At 33.2% G+C, this 24,496-nt stretch overlaps 1 protein-coding gene across 10 annotated transcripts in view; it reads left to right on the top strand.

The window, feature by feature from the left end:
• LOC126736209 (ankyrin-3-like) overlaps positions 1-24,496 on the top strand; it is a 231,734-nt gene that overhangs the window by 87,844 nt on the left and 119,394 nt on the right. For all 10 annotated transcript variants that reach the window (XR_007660643.1, XR_007660632.1, XR_007660633.1 and 7 more), the window contains exons 13-14: positions 16,820-16,969; positions 17,028-17,174. Coding sequence is in view for 6 of the 10 variants with exons in the window: in XM_050440509.1 (XP_050296466.1) it covers positions 16,820-16,969; positions 17,028-17,174 (297 nt within the window). In the remaining 4 variants the exon portion in view is untranslated. The remainder of the gene's footprint in view (positions 1-16,819; positions 16,970-17,027; positions 17,175-24,496) is intronic.

Consider the following 24,496-nt stretch of genomic DNA (forward strand, 5'->3'; position numbering starts at 1 on the left):
CCTAATGTTAGTTCTGGCGCGATCTAAAGCAAAAGTGATATTTGCTCTAGAAGCAAATCGTGGTACATGAAATAGAATATCGTTCAAGAGAGGAGGAGAATTTATTTGATTATTGACCAACTTCCATAAGAATGTTACAAAATGAATTGTTCTCCTCATGGCCAGAGATTGCAGATTAAATCTACCTAACATCAGATCATGATCATGTCCCCTAACAGGATATATTCCATCCTCACGAAACATAAGAAACTTTAAAACCCTTCTCTGAACACTCTCGATGTAGCCAACATGGCATTCATAGAAAGGACACCACAGCAAGGAACCGTATTCCAGTCTTGATCTAACAAAGGAAAAGTACAATAGTTTTATTGAGTTTGAGTTGTTAAAGAGTCGGCTATTTCGAATGACATAACCCAGAAGTTTCAACGAGGAGGCCACTGTCTGTTCAATATGTGGCACAAATGTGAGCCTATCGTCGAATACAACCCCTAGATCTTTAATAGAAGTATTTCTACAGAGGATTTGATTGTCTATATTGTAATTAAACAAAACAGGATCCTTGGTTCGGTGAAAGGAGATCACACAGCATTTCGAGATGTTAAGACATAACTGATTTCCACTGCACCACCCCCTAATTAGGTCCAAGTTACTCTGTAAGAACAAGCAGTCCAAGATACTATTGGTACACCAGAATATTTTCAGATCATCAGCATAAGCTAGTCTAAGGCAGGAAATCAATTCTATAAGATCATTAATATGAAAGATATAAAGAAGTGGGCCGAGATTTGATCCCTGTGGGACTCCAGAAGTTGAAACAAAGGTATTAGATCTGCAACCTTCCACCTCAACAAACTGTAGACGGTCAATAAGGTATGACGAAATCAACGAAATTAGCCTTTCTGAGTAGTTGAATTGCTTGTTCAATTTTTCCAGCAGAATGCTATGATTTATCTGATCGAAAGCCTTACTGAAATCGGTATACACCACATCAACCTGACTTTTTCTATCGAAGGCTGAAGAAATGAAATGAGTCACATTACAGAGGTTAGTGATGCACGACCTTTTAGGAATAAAACCGTGCTGATCTATAGAGAGTAGTGATTGAACTTGGGGAAGAATTCTGTTATAAACAATAGTTTCAAAAGTTTTGGAAAAATTGCAAAGTATGGAGATAGGTCGGCAGTTGTCGATTCTGTTTATATCGTCTTTTTTGTGAATTGGTATTTCTTTAGCACAAGTTTTCAAAATAATGTTAAAAATATGACATAAAGGCTGACAAAGGACAAACATCCAGTCTTTAGCCACAAAACTTGGAACACCATCTGGACCGGCTGTCAACTTGTTTTTTAGCCTCCGACTAGCAGCAATAATTTCCTCAGTGGTAATTGATGGAAGAATGTCAATGAGGTCTGAGGAATTAGAAGGAGGATAGGTTTCTGCGACGTTGATTGGATCTTTATGGGCATTCTGAAAAAGTTTGGCAAAAGCTGGCACAATATTTTCTGTTCCTTGAAAAGAATTACCATTGGCATCGCACATGATAGACGGAAGTGAAGAGTGACCTTTCTTAGCTCTAACAAAAGACCAAAAAGATGAGGGATCAGTGACAATGTTCTCCTCGGCTTGGGTCACAAATGAGTTATAGGCCTCACGGGCTTGAGATTTTAATATCTGACGAAGCCTGTTGTATCTGAAAAGATTAAATTCAGTTGGAGAGGATTTATAATCACGATATGCTTTTTCCTTCTTAAAGATATTAGAAATAATTTGTTTTGAAAACCATACTGGAAATCGCCGTCGTCTTCGTTGTTTTAAAGGTGCTGAAGTTAAACTGCTGTAGATTATTTGAACTTATAGAAGGATTATATTTATGAGGGGAAGCTGATTTAAAAGAAATTGTCAAAGCAGGATGATGCAAATCTTCGTCAATAAGCGTTGATATACTTTTGATGACACTGACGTCGAAATTTGAAAAAACCAAGTCAAGAAGCCCATTATTAACATTTGGAATATTGTTAAACTGCTTAAGACCAAGGATCTCGCATAGGTTGGTCAAAAGCTTGCACTTGACACTGCTAGCTTCGGTCGTCTGATAAGACGGAACATTAAAATCTCCAACAATCATAACCCATTTTGTGTGGACCAGATCCAGCGACATAATTGTTTCACACAAGGTCTCGAAGTCTCTCTCGGTTGTGCAAGGAGGGACATAGATTACAAATAAATAAAATACAAAATAACCATAAGTGAGCTTACAACCTGAAATATCTATAAGTGGTGTGGAGTTAAGGATGTCTTCCAAGTTAACACTCTCTAGGTGGATGTTGTGAGAAGCTGCGACCAAGCAGCCACCACCACGAGTAGCGGCCACTCTATCCAGCTGTCTGTCAGATCTGAGCACTCTAAATGTTTCTGGACACAATTCAGAGTCGAGAATATCTGGTTGAAGCCACGTGTCGGTGAAGGCAATGATGTCAAAGTCGCACACGGAGATCCCTGTATAAAGCTTATCAGTCTTGGTGCGGAGGCCACGTCCATTTTGATAACAAAGACGTAGGTGGTGTGAAGTGCTGGAAGGATTTTGTTTTTGTTTTTTTATATTATTAAAAAGGGAAAACAAAATATTTTTAAACTTTTTTTAGCAACATTCGAGGCACTTTTTTTTTGTAGAGAAATTATTTATTAAAAAAATATAAATGGATTTTGAAGAAATACTAAGAATAGTTTATATAAATTGTCAATTTTCTCGATTAAAACTGAAATACCTGCATCGGTAACCAACAACATTTAAAAACGTTGCACACTCTCTCTACTTACAAATAATTTTTATATTTAACGAAATAATTATAGTCCATTTCTTAATCCGTAGGAGCACACGAAAGGGTCGATAGCCATAAAACGGTCGTAAACCATTGGCGTCCCACTTTTCAAGTACATTAAGACCTGAATGTTTTCATTTGTTGGGTTTATTTAATAGTGCAAGAAATCGGCCAATTTTAGCCATAAATTCTTTGAATTACTTAAGTACCTAATGAACAAGTTCTTTTTAACCCTTATAAGTAGATATTGTCTAGGTAGGTAAATATGGAGGTATAAGTATTATAGGTACCTAAATTGTGCAATCTTAAATGCAAACAGGTAGTTATATTTTATGGTATATAATGTAGATATATCCTAAAAACTTTATTTATTTTTCAGTATTGTTGCGCATTTGTTGTAAGAATGTCAAAGTTTAACCACGTAGTGTGTAAAGGTGTTTTAGATTTTAAAGCAAGGACTATAGTACTAAACGTACATGATGCACTTGTGCATCAAATGCCTCTAAGTGCTGTTAGAAATCTAGTTTCTACATGTGCCAATATGACAGGCATAAGTAAAGCAACAATTTACCCACATAGCAAAATTATATACCTAGCATGTGCTTAGAATCGACTTTTACGTATAAGAATATTGGAAATATGTGCTGAGCATGTGCTAAGAATTATACTTATATGTACTGAGAAAATGCTCAGCATATACTTTTGGCCGCAAGTAGCATGTGCTATGCACTAGGATTAGGAATGTTCTAGGAATATACTGGGAATACTTGGCTATATATGCATAGCACATTCTTGGAACATACTTGCTACAAAAATCAGCTACATAAAATACGCTTATAAAATTTATTCAATAAAAATCACATAATGCAACATATTTTATACATTATCACACGCATTTGAGGTTCTTTTATTACATCTCACTGCATCTAAAAAGAAAAAGTTCCATTAATAGTTATTTCAAATCTGTGATTTTTCCTAATGATGTATAGTGTTTTGGACTACGGAGATATAAAAAAATATATATAAAAAAACAAATTTTTCTATGAACCACAGCTGGGTTTACAAAAATTTATTGTTGTTAAACAATAAAGACGTCAACATTTTTTTTAGATATCTAAAAAAATCTTGACATCCTAAATAAACTTAATATAGATTTTAAAAAATCAACAATATAAAGGAGCTTTTAGCTGGCCCTATTTTAATTTTGGATAATAAAATTCTTGGATTAAATTTATAACCACATGGTTCTACAGTTATAAAAAAAAGGAATTACACAAACCACTATACATACTTACCAATTATAACTCAGGATAGGGTCATAGAGTGTCATCTGAAGTCAGCAAAAGTTCTGTTTCAGTTTTTTTGGTCACTATGCGTCTAAGTGAACGTTTACTTTTTGGTTGTTTTTTGTTGACATTTTACGTGATACCTCTTCAAACTTAACATAAACACAATAACTAAAACTAATTAGAAAAATTAAAACCTATCAAACTAGGTATAAATTGAAATATTACAAACTAAAAAAGCTGTGTACCTACCTACACTAATACCTAGATCCTTAGCACACACAAGACAGTCTTCTTTATTGAAATTTCAATAAAACTCAGAGTCTTCTGAAGAATACCCCTGCTTAATGTTTCTTTGGAATTTAATGTTCCTAAACCTAACCCTCAATCCTCATTTATGTACATTGCCACAGTAAACCCTCACGGTATACACTATTTTTATACACGATTTTGACTACGGAACTACAGGCCTCGTATTCTCGTATACGATAATAAAAATTTCTCGAACAAAAGAACAGAGAACGAAACGGAAAATAAAAAATAAACACCGATATTCGTTCGACCATTTGTCTATGACACCGATGGCGTCAAAAATGTCAAAAATACCGGCTGGCCGCACTACCGGCTGAGGCAGTAGCACCAGGTGGCGCTGTTGTCATGTTGTTTTGTATAATATATCCCGGTATATCATAAGCATATGCTACGCACATCGTCTGAAGTATATCCTATAAAGTATTTTATAAGAATATGGCGAAATATTCTTAGCATATGTTATGAATAAATGCACGGGAACATACGTCTAAGAATATAGGTGGTACATAACTATATCTTGGTAGAACATGCTAAGAATATGAAAATAAGAATATTCGTTCAATCACATTCTGGGTATATGCTATAGATATGAATATGCTTCTTATTGCTATGTGGGTACTTGACTTCTTAGTGACAGAAAAAGTGAAAACCGTGAGAACTTGCCTAAGAAGAGTGTAAAGAAAACTGCCGGTAGGAAGCCGATAGCAGTTGATGAGACAGCAAAGCATATCATCAAAAGGACAGTACATTCATTTTATTTTAAGAATGAAATCCCAACTATCGACAAAATTTTGACACTTATAAGAGAAGACGAAAATGTACCAGAAATTGGAAGAAAAAAATTATGGAAAATTTTACACGAATTAAATTTTTCTTGGCAAAAGCAAAATAGAAAATCTATTTTAATAGATAAAGAAGAAATAGTCTGTTGGAGAAGAAAGAATTTAAGGCAAATTAAGGAGTATCGAAAGGAAGGAAGAAACATTTATTATTTGGATGAAACCTGGCTTAACGAAGGACACACCGTGAGCAAGTGCTGGCAGGATAAAAACGTTGGAAGCTCCCGTCAGGCTTTTTTAGAAGGTTTATCGACTGGCTTGAAGTCTCCTTCTGGTAAGGGCCACAGATTAATAATTACACATATTGGGAGCTATAGAGGATTTTTAAATGGCGGTCTGTTTGAATTCGAATCGAAGTCAACTAAGGATTACTACGAAGAAATGAACGCTGATGTTTTTGAAGATGATTTTTCCGAAATGATCAAGTCAATTCCCGAAAATTCAATTATTGTTATGGAAAATGCCAGCTACCATTCAAGATTAATAGAAAAATTACCATCATTCTGCTGGCGAAAAGGGGAAATAAAAAACTGGCTTACCGAAAAAGAAATACCTTTTGGAGATGACGCGGTAAAAGCAGAGCTTCTGACAATAGTTACAGAAAATAAATCAAAATATAAAAGACACGTTGTTGACGAAATGGCAAAACAACACAATATATAAAAAAAAAAAAAAAAAAATTATTAAACATTATTACAGAATATACGAAACTAAATTCCATGAATATACAAATAATTCAAAATTACAACAATTTGTTTGGTAATCGGAGTGCAACGCGATTTTTATTAAAAAAAAACCGATACACATGCAAGTACATAGATTACTTGTACATGTGCTGTACAACCCGTGTTCCTAAATAAACTATTTTCTAAAAAACGTAATATGTATTTACAATAAGGTCCATACCAAAATCAGAAGGGACAATATATGCATTTTACAATGAACTAGCGAGTGGCTATGAAGCTGGGCAAAAAGAAAAACAAAAAAAAACAAAAGAATCCAAAGACGAGCGAGAACGGTATAGGGGCGAGCACGAAGGGTAGATAACAGGCGAGTGAGAATTTAATTTTAATGTAAATATTTGCAATTAGCAAGATCAGGTGTGCAGAACATTAATTAAAACAAAAATACCATTTTATAAAATACGGTCACATTAGGTTACCATAATTTGCGTGTTTAAGAGATATTTTTTAAGTTTATAATAAATTTTTTAGGCGAACATTCCTTTATATAAATAGGTAGTTCATTCCACATCCGAATGCCCATATATAAAAAAGATTTTTTAAAGGTTGCTGTTCTATGTAAAGGAATTCTAAGCAAATGGGGATTTCTTGTATTATAAGGAATATCTTGATTAAAAAATAAATTTCTTAAATTTGCAGGCTGTCCGGTTTTCATTATTTTATAAATTAAATTAAACATATGGACTTTCCTTCTATTGCTCATATTCAGAATTAAATTAGAATTTAAATATGGAGTTATGCGGTTTCTAGAGGCAATATTAAATGAATATCTCATGCAACTATTCTGAAGTTTTTGTATTTTGTTCGATAAGTAGTTAGTTAAAGAATCGCCGTATATAATATCCCCATAGTCAAGTAATAAAAGAACTAGTGTATTACACAGCCAATATTTTATTTTTGAAGGCAACATTTTCTTATACTGATAAAGGCCCTTTAATCTGATGTAGGCGGCTTGAAGTTTGACTTTAATATGGGAAGTAAAGTTAAGATTTGAATCAATAATTACACCTAAATTACGTTTTTCACTTACAACTGGAACAGACTCGCCTTTAACAACTACTTTAAATCTGTTTGAAACCTCTTGCAGCTGACTCTTGTTATGTGTTACAAACATTACACACGATTTTGATGCGTTAAGTTTTAAGTTGTGATTCTCAGTAAACACGGCCAAGCTCTGTAGATCAGTATTTATTTTATTTTGCGCCTCATGCAGCCTGGATCAAAAGCAATATATACCTGGGAATCGTCAGCATACTGTTGGAGTTTTGAATTTTGAAGACACTTTTCCATATCAGCCACATAGAGAGAAAACAGCAACGGTCCTAATATGGATCCTTGTGGAACACCCATGGTAAGAGGCAAGAAGTTGGAGAATTCATAATTTGACTTTTTGATTACCCGAACGCAGTGAGACCGACCCTCAAGATAAGATTGGAAAAATATAATGGCATTTGTAGACAACCCAAAATAGTGTAATTTAGCTAATAGTAATTTATGATCAATGGTGTCGAATGCTTTACTAAAATCAAGTAGGGTTAAGCAAGTTATCTGTTTTTTGTCTTCTTTAACTCTAATATCATTAATAAGGCTTATGAGACTTGTTGTAGTACTAAAAGATTTTCGAAATCCCGACTGACAATCAGGAATTATTTTAAACTTATATAAATATTTTGAGAGTTCATTATAAATGTGACGTTCTAATATTTTTGATATAACTGGTAAAATGCTTATTGGTCTTATGTCTTTAAATTCTTCAGGGGAGGAAATTTTAGGTAAAGGAATAAGAATAGCTTGTTTCCATTCACTAGGATAAATTTTCTGCAAAATACAACTATTAATAATATTAACTAAAGCCTCTAAACAATAAGGAAGAGATATATTTAAATCTTTAATACAAATTTCATCAACTCCCATTGCATTACTTCCAATGTTTTTTATAATATTCGCAGTTTTTTCCTCATCAATTAAATTGATATAAAACTCTTCCTGATTAACATTTAGTTTATTATTTTTGTAGAAGTCAATTTTTTCATTTGAGGTTGATTTTGTAAAAGCCACGGAGTTAGAAAAAAATGAGTTTAGGTCAACTGCATTATTTAGTGTTTCTGGTAAAGGATTGGTTTTAGTTTTTGTAAAATTAAGTTTTTTAGCGGTATTCCAAAAATCTTTACCTTTTTTTAAGGAAAATTGTTTGAAATATGCCGCTTTCTCTCTACTTATGGCATGTTTAGTGAAATTTCGAAGCTGTCTGTAGTAATTTAAATTCCCAGGAGTTTTCTGTTTTAAATATTTGTGACGTGCCTTATCTCTAAGTTTCATTAAAAATTTTATATTGCTCGTGATCCAGGGAGTAAAAGGTTTTTCTTGTAATATTTTAGTTTTAAAAGGTGCATATTTATTAATTAAGTAAGTAATATTATTTTTTAGTATTGCAATTTTTTCACTAATATTATAAGTATAATATATATCATGCCACGGGAGTTGTTCTGCCTCATTTTTAAAAGCTATGGTATTAGTTTTTGCATAGTCACGATATTTTATAACTTTTTTGTATGCTTGATATTTAGGAATATTTAGCTCTGTATATGTTAGGTTATGATCAGTTACACTCTCTGGCATGTATACAGATTTGCCATTTATGTATTCAAGGTTATCACTAATTATTATTAGATCCAAAAGGGTAGATGTATTTGAGGAAATATTTATTCTAGTTGGATCCATTATTTTCTGAGAAAGATTAAACGTTTCTAAAGTATTTTTAAATTTTTGAGTAATTGTAGTTTGTTTTAATAAGTCTATATTAAAGTCACCAAAAAGAATTACACTATCATAATATGGTACAGAGACACTTAACATGTCCTCAAAAAAATCAAGAAACCTAGATGTATTCGTAGAAGGAGGCTTGTATAAGTTTGTAACAAGGATATTTTTTTTATTTAACGTAAATTTAAAACTGAGATACTCAAAGTCATCTGTGGCATCTTCAAATGTGACTAACGAAAATTTTATATGTTTTTTTACGTAAATGCCCAAACCTCCTCCACGAGAACACCGATCTTTTCTTAAAAAATTGTATCCTGGAATATTAAAATATAAAGTGTTATCCTCAGGAGTAAGCCATGTTTCTGAAATCCCCAATATATCAAAATTAAAGTCAGAGGCATAATTTACAAATTCATCAAAGCCTGTTTTTATAGAACGTATGTTTACGTGACTAACACTGAACACAGTGTGCACTCGCCATCACAGAATAAATACCCCAAACCACCCCACCGACCGCGCTCGCCAAAGTTTCCGCCCATTAAAAGCCATATAGAAAGCCAACCACTCCCCAAATGTAATACAAAAAATAAAAAATATATATTAAGCACATACCTATTCCTAATAAATCCCGATGATAGACCTAAAGAACTTAAGTAAAAACAGAATAGCTCTACCATAATGATAAGAGAGCACTTTGGTCCTTATATAATATATAATAACTATATTATATATAATAACTGTACTTCGTTTGCCACCTTACCATTGTGAATTAAATCCTATAGAGTTAATTTGGGCTCAAGTAAAAGGATTTGTGGCTAGAAATACTAAAACCTTTTAATTAAAAGATGTGAGAGAACTTCTAAAAGCAGCAGTGGATAACGTTACCCAAGAAAACTGGAGCAATGCTGTGAATCATGCTATAAAAGAAGAAGAAGATGTGGACCCTTGCTAATCTTCTAGAAGAAACTGTCGCATATCATCCGTAACCGCTTGTACAAAACATCATAACCCCGTCCCTTAAATCATACTATTTTGCGTCATTAATAGAGTGCCGAATTTTCCGGTACATTTTCCCAAATAACTGCCTATGCTTAATCATAGAAATTGGTAATGGGGGATTGTTAGATTTTAAGGACACTTGTTCATTTAGTTTTAAGCCTGTTACTTACTTACTAGTTTTTGTAATAATAAAGATTAAGAGCAATAAGATCTCATTATAACCGGACAGTCTACTTTCAATCTCTACATGGTTTCTCCACTGTCTAAAGACTTACCCGAGAGGCTAGAGGGGACTCTAAGCTCCTTTAATTACTTAGGGCGTGGTGCCCGAGGCATTTTGTCGGCTTTCCTCCTATAACTGTGCAAAGAAATAGTGAGAGGAGTTGACGGATACCCTGCGACGTCAAAGATTAGAGGGTGGACATACGGCAAGTACGTAAGAACCCCCGCTACAAGTTGAAGCAAAGTTTCGTGAATTCAGGCATGTTGGGGATACTCAAAAAGCTGGTAGGGGTTCAAAAACTGAAGAAGATGAGCTTAACGTTCTGTTAACGGTCCAAGATAATTTCAAAGCCACAATCACAGGCGCGGCTTCTAATGTTAATTTATCGCGATCTGCTGTGCATAAAGTATTGAAAAAAGCAAAGTTCTAACTTTATAAAATATTCTTACTTCAAGAGCTATCGGAAGATGATTTTCGTTCGACGAAATGAATTTTGTGAGCAAATGCAGCAATTATTTAATCATAACAATAATCTTGTAATACGGATAATATTTTCTGACGAAGCAACGTTTAGTAAAAAAATCAATGTGTGGTGCGGTATAGTGGAAGCAAGAGCTTTAGGATCTTACTTTTTTAATGACACTCACTGGTGAGATGTATTTGGACTTTCTTAAAAATGATCAACAATGATGTTTTTAGCAAGATGGAGTCCCGCCACACTATGCTTCACCCGTTCGCAATTATCTAGATGAAGTTTTTCCAAATCGTTGGATAGGTAGACGAAGGTTCATTGAATGGCCACCCAGATCGCCAGATTTAACTCTCCTCGATTAGTTTGTATAGGGATACTTAAGTAAAGTGTATGTCACTAAACCAGCGCGTTTAAAAGATTTAAAAGAACAAATACGACAAGAAATTATAAATATTACTCCAGATGTCATTGACAACGTTCGAAAAGAATTTTTAAATGTAACCACTATTCATTTGTACCATATCCTTTGTAAAAAAATGCGTTCTTTCTGGTTCTACATTAAAAAATGGTTCCCATTTAAAAAACATATTGATGACGTTATATCTTTTTTTTTTAGATACCCTGAATATTTAATTTCAACGTAGAAAAACCCTAAACTAAATTTGAAGAAGTACTTATTCTTGCAGTGGAATTAATAGATCAATGGGTAGCTAAAGATACTTCGGTCATCCTCCACTAAATTTATTTAAAAAATATTAATCCTACATGTTTTGGACATATGTCCATCATCAGGGATAACACATTAAGGGGTTCCGTCAATACATCTTACAGATCTAGTGCCTCAGACAAGGTTAAAACGAATTAAGATACATGAGAATGGGACCAAACATAGATTTACAAAAACTTTAAAATTACATCATTACGACAATACGATGATTATTTTGCAAACGCATGTTTGGTCCCAATCTCATGTATCTTAATTTGTTTTAACCTTTTAATCTTGTCTGAGGCACTAGATCTGTAAGATGTATCGATGGAACCCCTTAATTTGTTATCCCTGATGATGGACATTTTATATGTCCGAAACATGTAGGATTAATATTTCTTTAAATAAATTTATTGAAGGATGACCGAAGTATCTTAAGTTACGCATTGACCTAAACTAAATATTAAAATGGACGGGTTCAGAAATTTTTTTCAGAAACGGTCCATTTCATTTTTAGTGAATTTATCCGCTACTTTACAGATGCACTGTATTTAAAAACTATACTAGGGGGAAGCAATAATGCATTCATTAAGTGTGAAAAAATTTACTTCTCGGATGGCCCAAAAACTTCCCCCACCTCTTCTAGGTTACTTTCTACCTTAGAATTTTCCCTTTATTAGTACGAAATGACCGATACTAAACAAACTAATTCCATAAGTCAATATTTGTAATATAAAAAAGCGCAAAAAAATCAGAATGTTTATTAGTGTTGTTAATAAGACTTTTTTTATTTTTAGACGAAAAAATGTGTTTATTAGATAACTTGTGGTTATTATTTGTTTGTAATCATTCGTTTGAACATATATTATCAAATTCATCATATTAACTTATTCTTGTTGATATTAAATAAATAGTTTAAATAATTAAAATAATCTTAATCCTGAACACACAGTTAAGGGGGTCGATTAAGATGGGGTAGCAAAATTCTCTTGTTGGACCAGTATGTGTCTTTATCTCAAATTAACATTCTCTTGAAATCTCTGCCACAATGCTCTTAGTAGAATTTACAACTTTAGCGCTCATACCAACAGCCCTTAACTGGGGTCGATTAAGATAGCCCCTCCCCAGTAGCAATAACTATATGAAAGCTAGACTTGAATTTGGTATTAATTTTGCACCATTTTGCAAGCTCGTAGACCCGTTTCCCTCGCCTCACGGCTCGAAAAAAAAGCTTTCTACTCGTGTAGAATTTTGCTAATTCCACACTTGTTATTTATTTATTTATTTATTTATTTACACCACTCCACAGAATAAATTCCAATTAATGAGTGGGAAAATTACAACAATAAATTACAAAACATAGGTATCTTAAGAAAATTAAAAAGAATACAATATTATCAATAATTACAAGCAAATGGTATTAAAAGAAATATAGACAAAGTAAATTAAAAGTAAAACATCTAGGAAAAGTGTACTCTTTTAATTTCCGACAAACTGCAATTAAAGATGTCACACTGATCCAGAACAGAGTCATGTATGTTACATGCTCTGCGCAGAGGAGAAAATTTACAAATGTTGGTTCTAGGTCTTGATAGGTAAAAAGTTGATGTATTCCTTGCTGATATGCGAGGCACATGAAAATTTAGTTGCTGCAATAGATCTGGTGAATCAATAATATTATTTACCAACTTAAATAAAAATTGCAAATCAGCGGATTTTCGCCGATCCTCCAGCAAAGCAAACGAAAATCTTTCCAATAAACGCTGATGTGGGAAACCAATTTCTGGGTACACTCCGTCACTCTTGTACCAAAGATATTTGAGAAATTTTCGTTGAATATTTTCAAGTTCATGAATATGATTTGTATAATATGGTGACCAAACTTGGGATGCATATTCCAATATTGATCTGACATAAGAAAAGTACAGGATTTTTAGACTAAGAACATTATTAAAATTTTGCGAGTTCCTGATGATATATCCCAACATTCTATAACTGCGCTTGACAATATCTAAAATATGCGGTTGAAAAGAGAAAGAGCTGTCAAAGATCACCCCTAAATCTCTAAATTCAGTTGATCTAGGCAGAATAACATCATCTATGGTATAGTTGTAAGTAATGAAGTTTTTCTTTAAGCCAAATGAGACAACATTACATTTAGCCGCATTAAGGGGTAGATTATTATTTTTACACCATGTATTCAAAAGACTTAAATTATTTTGTAGCTGCTCACAATCCAAAATAGAGTCAATTCTAATATATAGTTTTTTGTCATCTGCGTACAGCAGGCTATTAACATCAAGTTGGTCAGATATTGTATTAATGAATGAGTTGAAAAGAAGTGGTCCCCGAATTGAGCCCTGTGGGACTCCGGAAGTGGCAACTATCTGCACCGAACTACGACCAAAACATTCCACGTGTTGTGGTCGCTCGGTAAGATAGGACTGTAAAAGATTTGACAAAGAAGAAGAAAATCCATAATATAGGTCGAAATTATTAATGAGAATGTTGTGGTCTAGTCGGTCAAATGCTTTTGAAAAGTCTGTATAAATAACATCGACTTGAGAGTTTGCATTTATTGATTCGGTGATATATTCTGTAAGAGAAATCAAATTCAAATCAATCAAAGTGGTAGATCTACCTTTCATGAATCCATGTTGTCGAGTATTTATAAGACTCCCCATTTTAGGATATAAAGCAGAATGAAGTGCGCGCTCAAAACATTTGGAGAAGTTATTTATTATTGTGATAGGCCGGTAATTTTCAACCATGTTTTTGTCATTCTTTTTATGTATGGGAACAATTTTAGACGACTTCCAAAGATCAGGAAAACATTCTTGTTTAAGGGCCAAGTTAAAAAGAATTGTTAATGGTTTTGCAAAAACATGTCTACAGTCTGATAAAAGAAATGCGGGTATTTTGTCAGGTCCAACTATCGGTGTGGGTTTTATAGTTTTTAAAGCACTTAATACCTCGTTTTCAGTAAATCTAGTTATGGTTATGCACTCCGGGTACGGTGTCTGAATATTATTAGAGTTAGAGGCTTGAGGTGAACTAAAAGTCGTGTATGAGCTCCGAAAGAAAGCTGCAAATGCATCAGTAATACTCTGCGGATCCGATAACAAAGTTCCTTGTTGATCAAACATATTTTGGGGCAGGGAGTTATTTTTTTGTGAACTCCGAATTAACTTCCAAAAGTTATTAGGCTGCGAGTTTAGATCATTCTCAAGTCTCGCACAGTATTGTTTGTATGACAGCTCAACATTTCTTTTTATTTTAGAACGCAATTCTCGAAAATTTATTAAATCTTGTTGAAAATGAAAGCGTCTAAATTTTATCCAAAATTTATGTTTTTGTTTTATGTCTCTTACTATTTCAAAAGAAAACCAGGGCGGGTAGGTACGAGCTCTTTTTGCAGTTTTCGGAGCATACACATCAAGACAAGAATAAATCTTCAGATAGAAAATGCTCATAGCAGTATTAACATCTTTAACCGCTTCCAAATCACTCCAATCAACCCTAAGAAAACTGTCATACAACAATCTGAGGTCAGCTATTTTAAAGTTATAAAAAATATGTATTTTACAGTTATTAAACTTTTTGTCAGGGGTATAATTGAACCTTATAAATAACGAAGGATGGATAGCTTCCTCGTCAACCAAGAAGTCGTAGCATCGCTCCACAGTACAGAATTGAGGCTCTGATGTAATGACCAGATCCAATAATTTACCTTGAGAATTTTTAATAAAATTTACCTGATTCCAGTCAAAAAAGTTTAAAGTATAAATAATTTGGTTTAATCTGTTGGATGATAATGAATTTTCCGAATAATTAATATACTCAGGTATATTAAAGTCTCCTAGCAAAATTATTTTTGAGTTGAAAAGATAGGTTAAAGAAGATAAGTATTCAAAAATATTTTCATATATATCAGCATTAAGTCCGGGTGGCATGTATATTAAAATAACATATACATAAGAGTGCTCAAATATAATTTTTATACCTATGATTTCAATAATATTTTTAAGGTTATAAGAAAGCGCCAAGTTTAACTTTACCACCGAAAATAACTGCTTTACTGCTAATGCCACCCCCCCGCCCCTCTTCTCGGACATCTCTGCATAGTTTCTATCGCAGCGGTAGACAGAGTACGCATTCGGAAAAAGTTCCGAGCTATAAATCCCATCATTCAGCCAAGTCTCGGCCAAAGCAATAACGTCAAAATTGCATGTTAAAAGAGAATTGTAAAGTACTTTTGTTTTCGAGCGAAGTCCTCTAACGTTTTGATAACAGATGCGAAGGTCATTGCAACGATCATGCTGCCGAGACTCGACTGAATGCGAGCCGCAGGATCCACGAGAGAGAGTATACTATAGAATATACTATTTCAGTTCGCAGTTATAGAACCATTGTGAAATAAATACATATTCGAAACTTAAGGAATTTGAGAGCATTATCTAGTACACTTACCATAGTTAAAGTATCTAAACACACTGTTTTCACTTAAAATTAAAAAAAAAAATAATCCGTCAAAAAAAAACTGCTACTGTGACTATCGGTATAGAATCGAGGTCTTTCTTAACACTTAACAATTTAGCTGCCTTGAAAATGCAAACAAACCCTCGCGATCTCACACGCGTCTAATAATACCAGTGTTGCCAAAGTAACAATACCAATGTTAAGACGAATTCAGACTTGAGCACACATGCGGTGGGCAGCTTCGCATACCCATGCGTATGCAAATGTGGATGGTGATTTCGTGGTTGAAGCTCGCCGCATGCATCGCTTCTCCGAATGGCCTGAGCGCCAAGCTGAATATCGGTATTTTGGCGGACATCAAAGAAACATTATACGTGTGCGTTGGCGCTCAATGTGGACGGGTTTTAAATAGAGATTTTTTAGAGCTATGTAGTCCTTGCTGTTAGCGGTGCATAATTCGAAAATAGTGGTGCAAAATTCAGAGAATAAAATGACATAGTAAAAGAATGATTTTTTTTTGTGGGGGGGGGGCTACCATATAGTTACTCTTGCCCCCCCATAAAAATTCGTCATATCTTTTTACCTATAGCGGTGCAAAATTAGTGCCAAATTCAAGTCTAGTTTTCATATAGGTATTGCTACTGGGGGGGGGGGGGCTATCTTAATCGACCCCAGTTAAGGGCTGTTGGTAAGGTATGAGCGCTAAAGTTGTAAATTCTACTAAGAGCACTGTGGCAGAGATTTCAAGAGAATGGTAATTTGAGATAAAGACACATACTGGTCCAACAAGAGAAGCACAGCTTATACATGATAGGTTTATCCGCCTTCGGGCATTAAAACCCCAATATTACTGCGAAGCTAAGAAGTGAGCTTCAGAATGTTCATGGCTTTTGTGTCACTATTTAAACATTAGATGAATTATGATCGATAGTCTTAGTCATTGTGCCTTTTTCCATTCTGCTGCGACTGTGGAGATAACAACTTATTACAATCTAAGACTGCCAAAGAATTAAGTTACTTTACCACTCGCAATAATAGATTTCACCCAAAATTGACAAAAACAAATACTGAAGCTACATATTTTGAATTAATATTGATAAAATATTTTTCTAAATTAATATATATGCCTTCTACTGCAATTTAAAGAAGTTTTTGACCAAAGTCTTTTTTTTTAACAGAATGGACTTACTCCGCTACACTTGTGTGCTCAAGAAGACAGAGTTGCAGTGGCTCAATTGTTACTTAGGGCGGGAGCTAAAAAAGATGCTCAGACAAAAAGCGGGTACACTCCCTTACACGTGGCTTGCCATCACGGCCACGTGAATATGGTAATTATAATAAATTATTTTTGATAAGTAGCCCGATTATGCAAATTAATTCTTTCAGGTTAGGTTATTAATTGAACAAGGAGCGGACGTAAATCCGGTTACGGGCGACGGATATACTCCTTTGCATCAAGCCGCCCAACAGGGACATGTGTTGGTGATTAGCCTTTTGCTTAAAAATAAAGCTGATCCTAATGCAGTTACTCAGGTAAATTTTTACTTATTTTCTTAATATCAACAGCAAATCTAATTTTATCCAATAAATCCAATTTATATAAAGTCAATGCTAAATACTACTTACCAACTAAAATACAAGAGTGCAGCTGTACTACTACCTAAATTTTTGACTAAATGTGTCAAAGTTTAAGGTTTATTTTCATTTGCGTCTTAAGAGAATTAGCAATGAATGGTATGAATGAATCAATGGTAGATCGTTATACTTTCTCAAAATACATACGAGAAGGAAATGTGTGTTAAAAGATTATTGCAAAAGAGGATATCATTGTCCGAGCCACTCCATAAATTAAATAAAACATTGCAACCGAGTGCATTCTTATGAATTGTAAGCCTACAACATTGAATTGCAAACTAATTCAACTGTAATCGTATAACTAACTATCATGTATATTAATATTTGCTTTATAACTATTTTATATATTCAGGCTGGTCCAGATTCGAAAGCGGAAACTTAAATGGCAGATAGAAAACCTCAAAATAATACCAGTTGTGTGTAATGTAAACTATATTCGAAAAACGCTTCTTTACAAAGATACGTCAAAGTTTTTATTAAAATATGTATATTTAATTATATTTTTAAAACTACTTTAGATATTTAAATGAAATTTGGCACGTTTAGTTACATAAAAAAGATACGTGTTTTTACGCAAAAATTATTATTTTACTTTTATCATTGGCTTGCGCACGGCAACATCTTCGCACAAGTCGCTTCCTCGCTTAGTTTTCAACAAAGAATTACTATAATTTTTTTTCATTTCATTCGTAATTTGATATAAAAAAAAATAAATTCTTTTGGCAATTGGACCTTTATATGTTTGTCAAATGTAGAGTAGAGGCCATGAAAAATGCCCAGAAGGTTATTTTATGATGACTGATTTTTAAATGTTAGTTCATTTACGAGGTACGTCCAGAAAGTAAGTTCCGTTTGCTAATAAAAATAAATTGTGTACAGATACAGGAAAAATATTTATTGCACAAAAATCTACAACTCTTAAACTATTTTTCCACGTAACTGCCGAAATTTTGCAGGCATTTGTCATAGAGTGACACAAGTTTTCTGTGCCTTCTTCATAGTTGCCGCCTATGTCTTCAACCAGATAGAAACATTTTCTTTCAGCTCTTCGTCACTGTTGACCTCCAAGAAAGACTTAAGATGTAAGAACAGATGAAAATCGCTTGAAGGAATCGAAGTGCACTAACCCATCCGTTTTGTTGTATGTTCCTTAGTAAGAATTTTTGGAACCCAACGTGAACAAAATTTACGAAATTTCAGTTTTTTCGGTAACAATTTTATGAATTAGTGATGGTGAGATTTGGGGAAATTCCATAGCGAGAGCACTAACTGTAAACTTACGGGTTTCCTTAAGCTTTTCATCAGTCGCTCGAACCAGTTCTTCTGTAATCAAAGATGGACGTCAACTTCGTTCTTCATCATGCACTTCACTACGTCCTTCATTGAAATTGCTCATATCTGCAACATACATGGAAAACAACAGAGGGCCCAAAATTGAGCCTTGAGGGACACCCGTGGCAATTGGTACAAATTTAGATCAAACGCTTTGAAAATCTCTCACAATTTCCACACAAAAGGATCCATCTATTAAATATTGTTCGAAAAATTTTACAGAATTATCAGAAAGTCCATAGTAATCATGCTTGGCTAATGGCATATTATGGCTAATCGTATCGAATGCTTTGCTGAAATTAAGTAATGCCAAGAAAGTTATCAATTTTTTTTATCCTCGCCGTGACAAACATCATTTAAAAGATTAACCAGATAAGTAGAAGTGCTGCAAGCAGATCGGAATCCTGATTGACATGATGGGATAAAATTTGACGTGTTTAGAAAGTCGTACAATTGTTTATTAAAATGTTTTTCAGGAAGTTATTGTACCGAAAGAATTTTGATCGGTCTTAAATCCTCTAGTTCTTTAGGATTCGTATTTTTAGATAGAGGTTTTACGATTGCTTTTTTCCATGAAAATGGAAAATAACTTTCTAAAATACAAGAATTTATTAAATTTAATAAGGGTGGAATGCAATATGGCAAGCACAGTTTAATATCTTTGACTCATCATTCTCCTCTATAGGGGTAAAATTTAGTTTAACATTAACATTGGGATGAAAATTTGAACGATAGAAAAAGATTTTGTCATCTAACAACAGAGTTAGGAGCTTGAAAAGTAGATGAAAAAAAGTTGCCAGTCTGTTCTGGATCACATAATTCATTGGGAACTTCAACTGTCTTATTGGATGATATATTTAATTTTTTAGCAGTATCCCATAAATCTTTTCCTTTTTTTGAAGAAAATTGGTTAAAATAAGTTGTTTTCTTCGGTGCAATAACATGTTTTATAAAAGTTCTTAACTGTCTATAATATTCTAAGTAAGCCAAGTTTTTTTTTTAAATATTTCTTGTGTATCTTACCTCTTAAGCGCACTAAATGTTTTATGTTATCAGTTATCAAAGGCATAAAATGTTTCTCTTTAATCAATTTTTGTCGAAGTAGAGCATGTTTATTTATTAAATTTAATATATTTTTATTAAAAATATTTAATTTTGTATCAATATTGGTTGTGAAATAAATTCCGTTCCCCTCTCTATTTGCTCCGCGAAGATCCTCAAAATTAATGTTTAATAATTACGCTATTTTAAATGTTGTACTTTGTTTTGTATTTTTGTAAAATTTAATATGGCGTATACTAAACTATGGTCGGTTAGGCTTCTTGACACAGGTGTAGAAACAGCTTTTATCACATCAAGTTCTTGACTCGAAATAATCACATTTGTCAATAGATTATGGTGTGTAGGTTCAGTTATTAATTGTTTTCCTGTATTTGCATTTTCATTTAGTAAATTAATGTTTATATCACTGAGTCATTGCTGGCCCCAGTATATTTTCCAACGTATCAAAAAAAGTGACGGTAATTCCAGAAGGTAGTCTATATACAGTAAGGGCCAAAACTTGCTTATCATTCACAAACCTAATACTTATATTTTTAAAATCTGGAGAATTGACATTATCGAATAATATTCAAGAAAATTGTAAAGATTTTTTTTGTCTCAAATCCAACTCCTCCTCCAATTCCAACTCTATCTTCTCTTATCAAATTATAGCCCGGTATAATATAAAAATTACTATCACAATTTGACGACAACCAAGTTTCCGAAAGGCCTAAAATATCAAACGCAAGAAATTACATAATTTTTAAATTCATCAAGGCCTGTATTTAAGGACCTTAGGTTCAAATGAGCAGCAACAAAATTATTTATTTTGATCAAATTATCATCAACTAAGGTGCTACGCATATCATCATCCCGCAAAAAATCGTGTTTATCCATCAGGAATCCCCATTAGCATCTGCTTGTCTCCTCCGCACATTGCCACACACCCCAAAATCAACTACAGCGACTTATCCATCAATAATATTAAATATATATAAATAATAATAATGAACACTAAAAACTAATTCTATATTACAAGTCATAAAATATGTAGAATTAACAGAGAACGCAATATGCCCGTCACACTGCATCTAATTAAAAATTTACTGGGTGCGTAAATTATATTCAAAAAAAAATATATATTTTATTGCCATTTTATTGTTTATTCTAGCCCATATATTTTAAATATCAAACCCATTTATGAAAACATCTTGTCGGACTTGCATTGTCTTATTTATTTAATGTAACTCGACGTTTCGGTTGGTAAGTATCTCCAACCGTTTTCAAGTGTAAACTGAACGTGAAAAACGGTTGGAGATACTTACCAACCGAAACGTCGTGTTACATTAAATAAATAAGACAATGCAAGTCCGACAAGATGTTTTCACTGTACCATTGTCTACCACCTTCAAAAACAAACCCATTTATTTTAGGTAATTTAATCAAATATACTATGTAATCATATCCAACCCTTTTCTATTTTTTTCAGAAAACATGCGAAGAAGAAAAAGACACAAAAAAGTACCAAACATTCTTCATTCCAATAATACTGCCTACAATTAATGATTTACAAGTTCTTTAAGTATGTCCAAAGTAAAGTATTAACCGTCCATTTTGAAGTCAGCAAGCTTTGATTGCAAGGAAATGCGATGCACAACATTTTTCACTTTTCTATACACATTTCCATTGAGTACCCAAGCATCTTTTTCGAACAAACGAACGGCACTAGTTAGTAAATTAAGACGGCTTATTACTAGGCATTTTAGGTGCGATCCGGTGACAATTTTTTATCTCTAAATACCTATAGTATGTTTATCTTTAATATAGTTTTTAGTTGTAAGTGAAACAACTTTTTTGTTCAAATTTTCTCGTTCTTTCATTATTACGCCGAATATGCGTAAGTTTTGATTGCGCAGCGACTGTTCTTGATTGTCGATGAGCCCCTTTAGATGCTTGTTTTCATTGTTCAAACTTTTAACCTTAGTATTGATAGAGTCGATTATTTTTCGCTGATTTTCCAGAAACTGTTTTTTTAAGACGTCTGATACGATGGTTGATTTAATTTCACCCATATCTGCTGATGACAGTCTGGTGACAAAAATAATAAAATCTCGTGTGTTGACCAGTACCTTTTTGTTATTAAAACTTGAGTATAATTTGTTGGTGTTTCAAGACAAGCGGATAAAAGTTGAAATCTTTTTTAAACATGGCCAGTGTACAACAAGGTATGTACTTTAATATCATGTATTAAAAAATTTTAAAGTCGTTTATCATTTAACCATAATAAATGTAAAAGTAGTTTGCAATTATTTAATATTTCTCTTTAAATTTGAAACTTTAAAAAGACATATAAAAAAAACCTCTTAAAACCATTTGTAGTTTATACATTTTATTGTTAATACATTTATATATTATCATTTCGTATATAGTTTATCTGCGACGAAGCTTTAAATTTTTTTTTTCAGAGGATGTCAAATCAATACAGAAAGCGGCTCTTTTTGAGACATGGCTAGAACATCGGAATCAAAATCCATAACTATTTATTTATGAAAAAATACATTCCCTTTCAAATTTGTGCAATCACTCGCCTCAAGTTGAAACTCACCTCACCAAGCAAAGCAGAATTATTTGCCTTCATTTCAATAAAAAATGGAGTATAGCATCGCGAAATCGTGTCAGATTTATGGAAAAAAATAAAATTTGGTTACAAACTGAGTTACCATTACCAGAATGTTTAATAGGCGGAAGAAAAGTCAATTTAAACTTAGAAGTCGCTGGACCCGTATTCGTGGTAGGCCGCTAAAACCATTTACAGAGTCTTCAAAGCGGACGAAACTTCGGCGCGCTAAAAAAATCACTGCTGGTAGAACATCTGATGAAATTTTATATGCTGCAAAACTTGTAAGTAGTTCATCGCCGCCACATACATCTCTTACTTCCTATCAGGCACTAGCTCTCTATTTAGATCTTGACTTATCAGAAAGAAAATACAATTTATTGCGCTCGGTAGTCAATAAAACAGGAGTACATATTTTTCCAAGTTTATATACCTTAAGACAATGTCAAAATGCTTTGTTACCCTTTAAAATTTGCGCCACCGAAATTTCAGCAGAAGTTAATTTATAAGATATATTAAATTCAACAGCTCAAAGCATTTTTAAAATAGGAAATATACAGGAGAATAGAAAAGTGGAGCTGATATGCAAATATGGTTTTGATGGTAGTTCTGGCCATAGCCAATACAAGCAAAAATTTTCCGATATATCTTTGACAGATGAATATATGTTTTTAGAGACTTTCGTTCCCTTACGACGTGATGTACAAAGTAAAAAAGATATATGGGTTAATTCTCGTTCATCATCCACACTTTTCTGTCGACCTTTTAAATTCATATTTGATAAAGAAAATAAAGAGCTAGTGCGCAATGAAGAACAAGAAATTAAAAATAAAATTAATGACCTTAATAATTTTATTTTAAAATTTCAAAACGGAACTACTTGTATAGTATCATTTAAAATGTTGTTCACTATGATGGATGGTAGTGTAGCAAATATTCTCTCTGATACAAACGCAACATCCAGATGCATCATCTGTGGATCATGTCCGAAAGAAATAGATTTGCCAAATACCAACCGTCCTTCAAAAGTAGAAAACTACAGCTTTGGTTTGTCCACATTACACTGTTAAATAAGATTTTTTGAGTGCTTACTTCACATTAGTTATCGATTGCAAATAAGATCGTGGCAAGTTAAAGGAGCAGAAAATAAGAAAATAGTGGAAAACAACAAAAAGAAAATACAGTCAGATTTTAAATCAAAAATGGGCCTGATTGTGAACAAACCAAAGCAAGGATACGGGTCAAGCAACGGTGGCAATACTGCTAGAAGCTTTTTTACAATCCAGACTTAAGCTCTGAAATAACAGGAATAGACAAGCGTCTTATAATAAATTTTTCGACTATTCTTGGAACTTTTTCTAGTGGCTGTCACATTCACGTCCTAGAGTTTAAGAAACTTTTAGATGAGACTAAACAATTATATTTAGATTTATATAATTGGTATTATATGCCAAGTAGCTTGCATAAGGTTCTGGTACACCTATAGGACAACTTTTATATATACATTACCTATAGGACAACTTTCCGAGGATGCTTTAGAAGCGAGACATTTTTTTTCTTCTTCCTCAAATACAATGGACTCGCGTCGTGTTTCGACGGCCGCCCAATATTGTTGATTATGGACCTACAGTTTAACGTGGATTCCGAACCATAATGTTTTGCTTTTATAAGACAAACACAAACAGCCATGCCCATGCCGGGATTCGAACCCGAGACCACACGATTGCATCGTGAACGCTTTGCCCACGGTGCTACCGGGGTCGGCTAAGCGAGACATAAAGAGGCAAGAAAATATCGATTATTTCACACCCGCAAGTATTCTAGAACAAAATTTAATATGGATTTATTAAAAAGACTACTTTTAACATCAGAGCCCATTATCTCATTGCAAGTCACTTCAAAGAAAAATGAGAATCGAAACCGGGAAGTCGAAAAATATATTATACGAGAGGAAAGGTGATGATTTAGACATAAATTTAGAAGATTCTGCTGATTCAGAATAATTTTCCTTAAACCTATACATAATATGTGTACATATTTTCCATATCTTTTTTAAGTTAAGATTTTTTTGTTATAGTTTTTAGTTTTAGTTAAAATACAAACAAAATTTTAGTTTTGATTAGATTGATTTTCACATAAAACTTAAAAGCATTTTCATACTTAGTATTAGTACTGTTTATTTTTTGCTAAATTTAGGAGTTATTTTTTTACGTTTATTGTTTGTATCTAT

Source organism: Anthonomus grandis, chromosome 1, assembly GCF_022605725.1.
Source record: "Anthonomus grandis grandis chromosome 1, icAntGran1.3, whole genome shotgun sequence".
Lineage (NCBI taxonomy): Eukaryota > Metazoa > Arthropoda > Insecta > Coleoptera > Curculionidae > Anthonomus > Anthonomus grandis.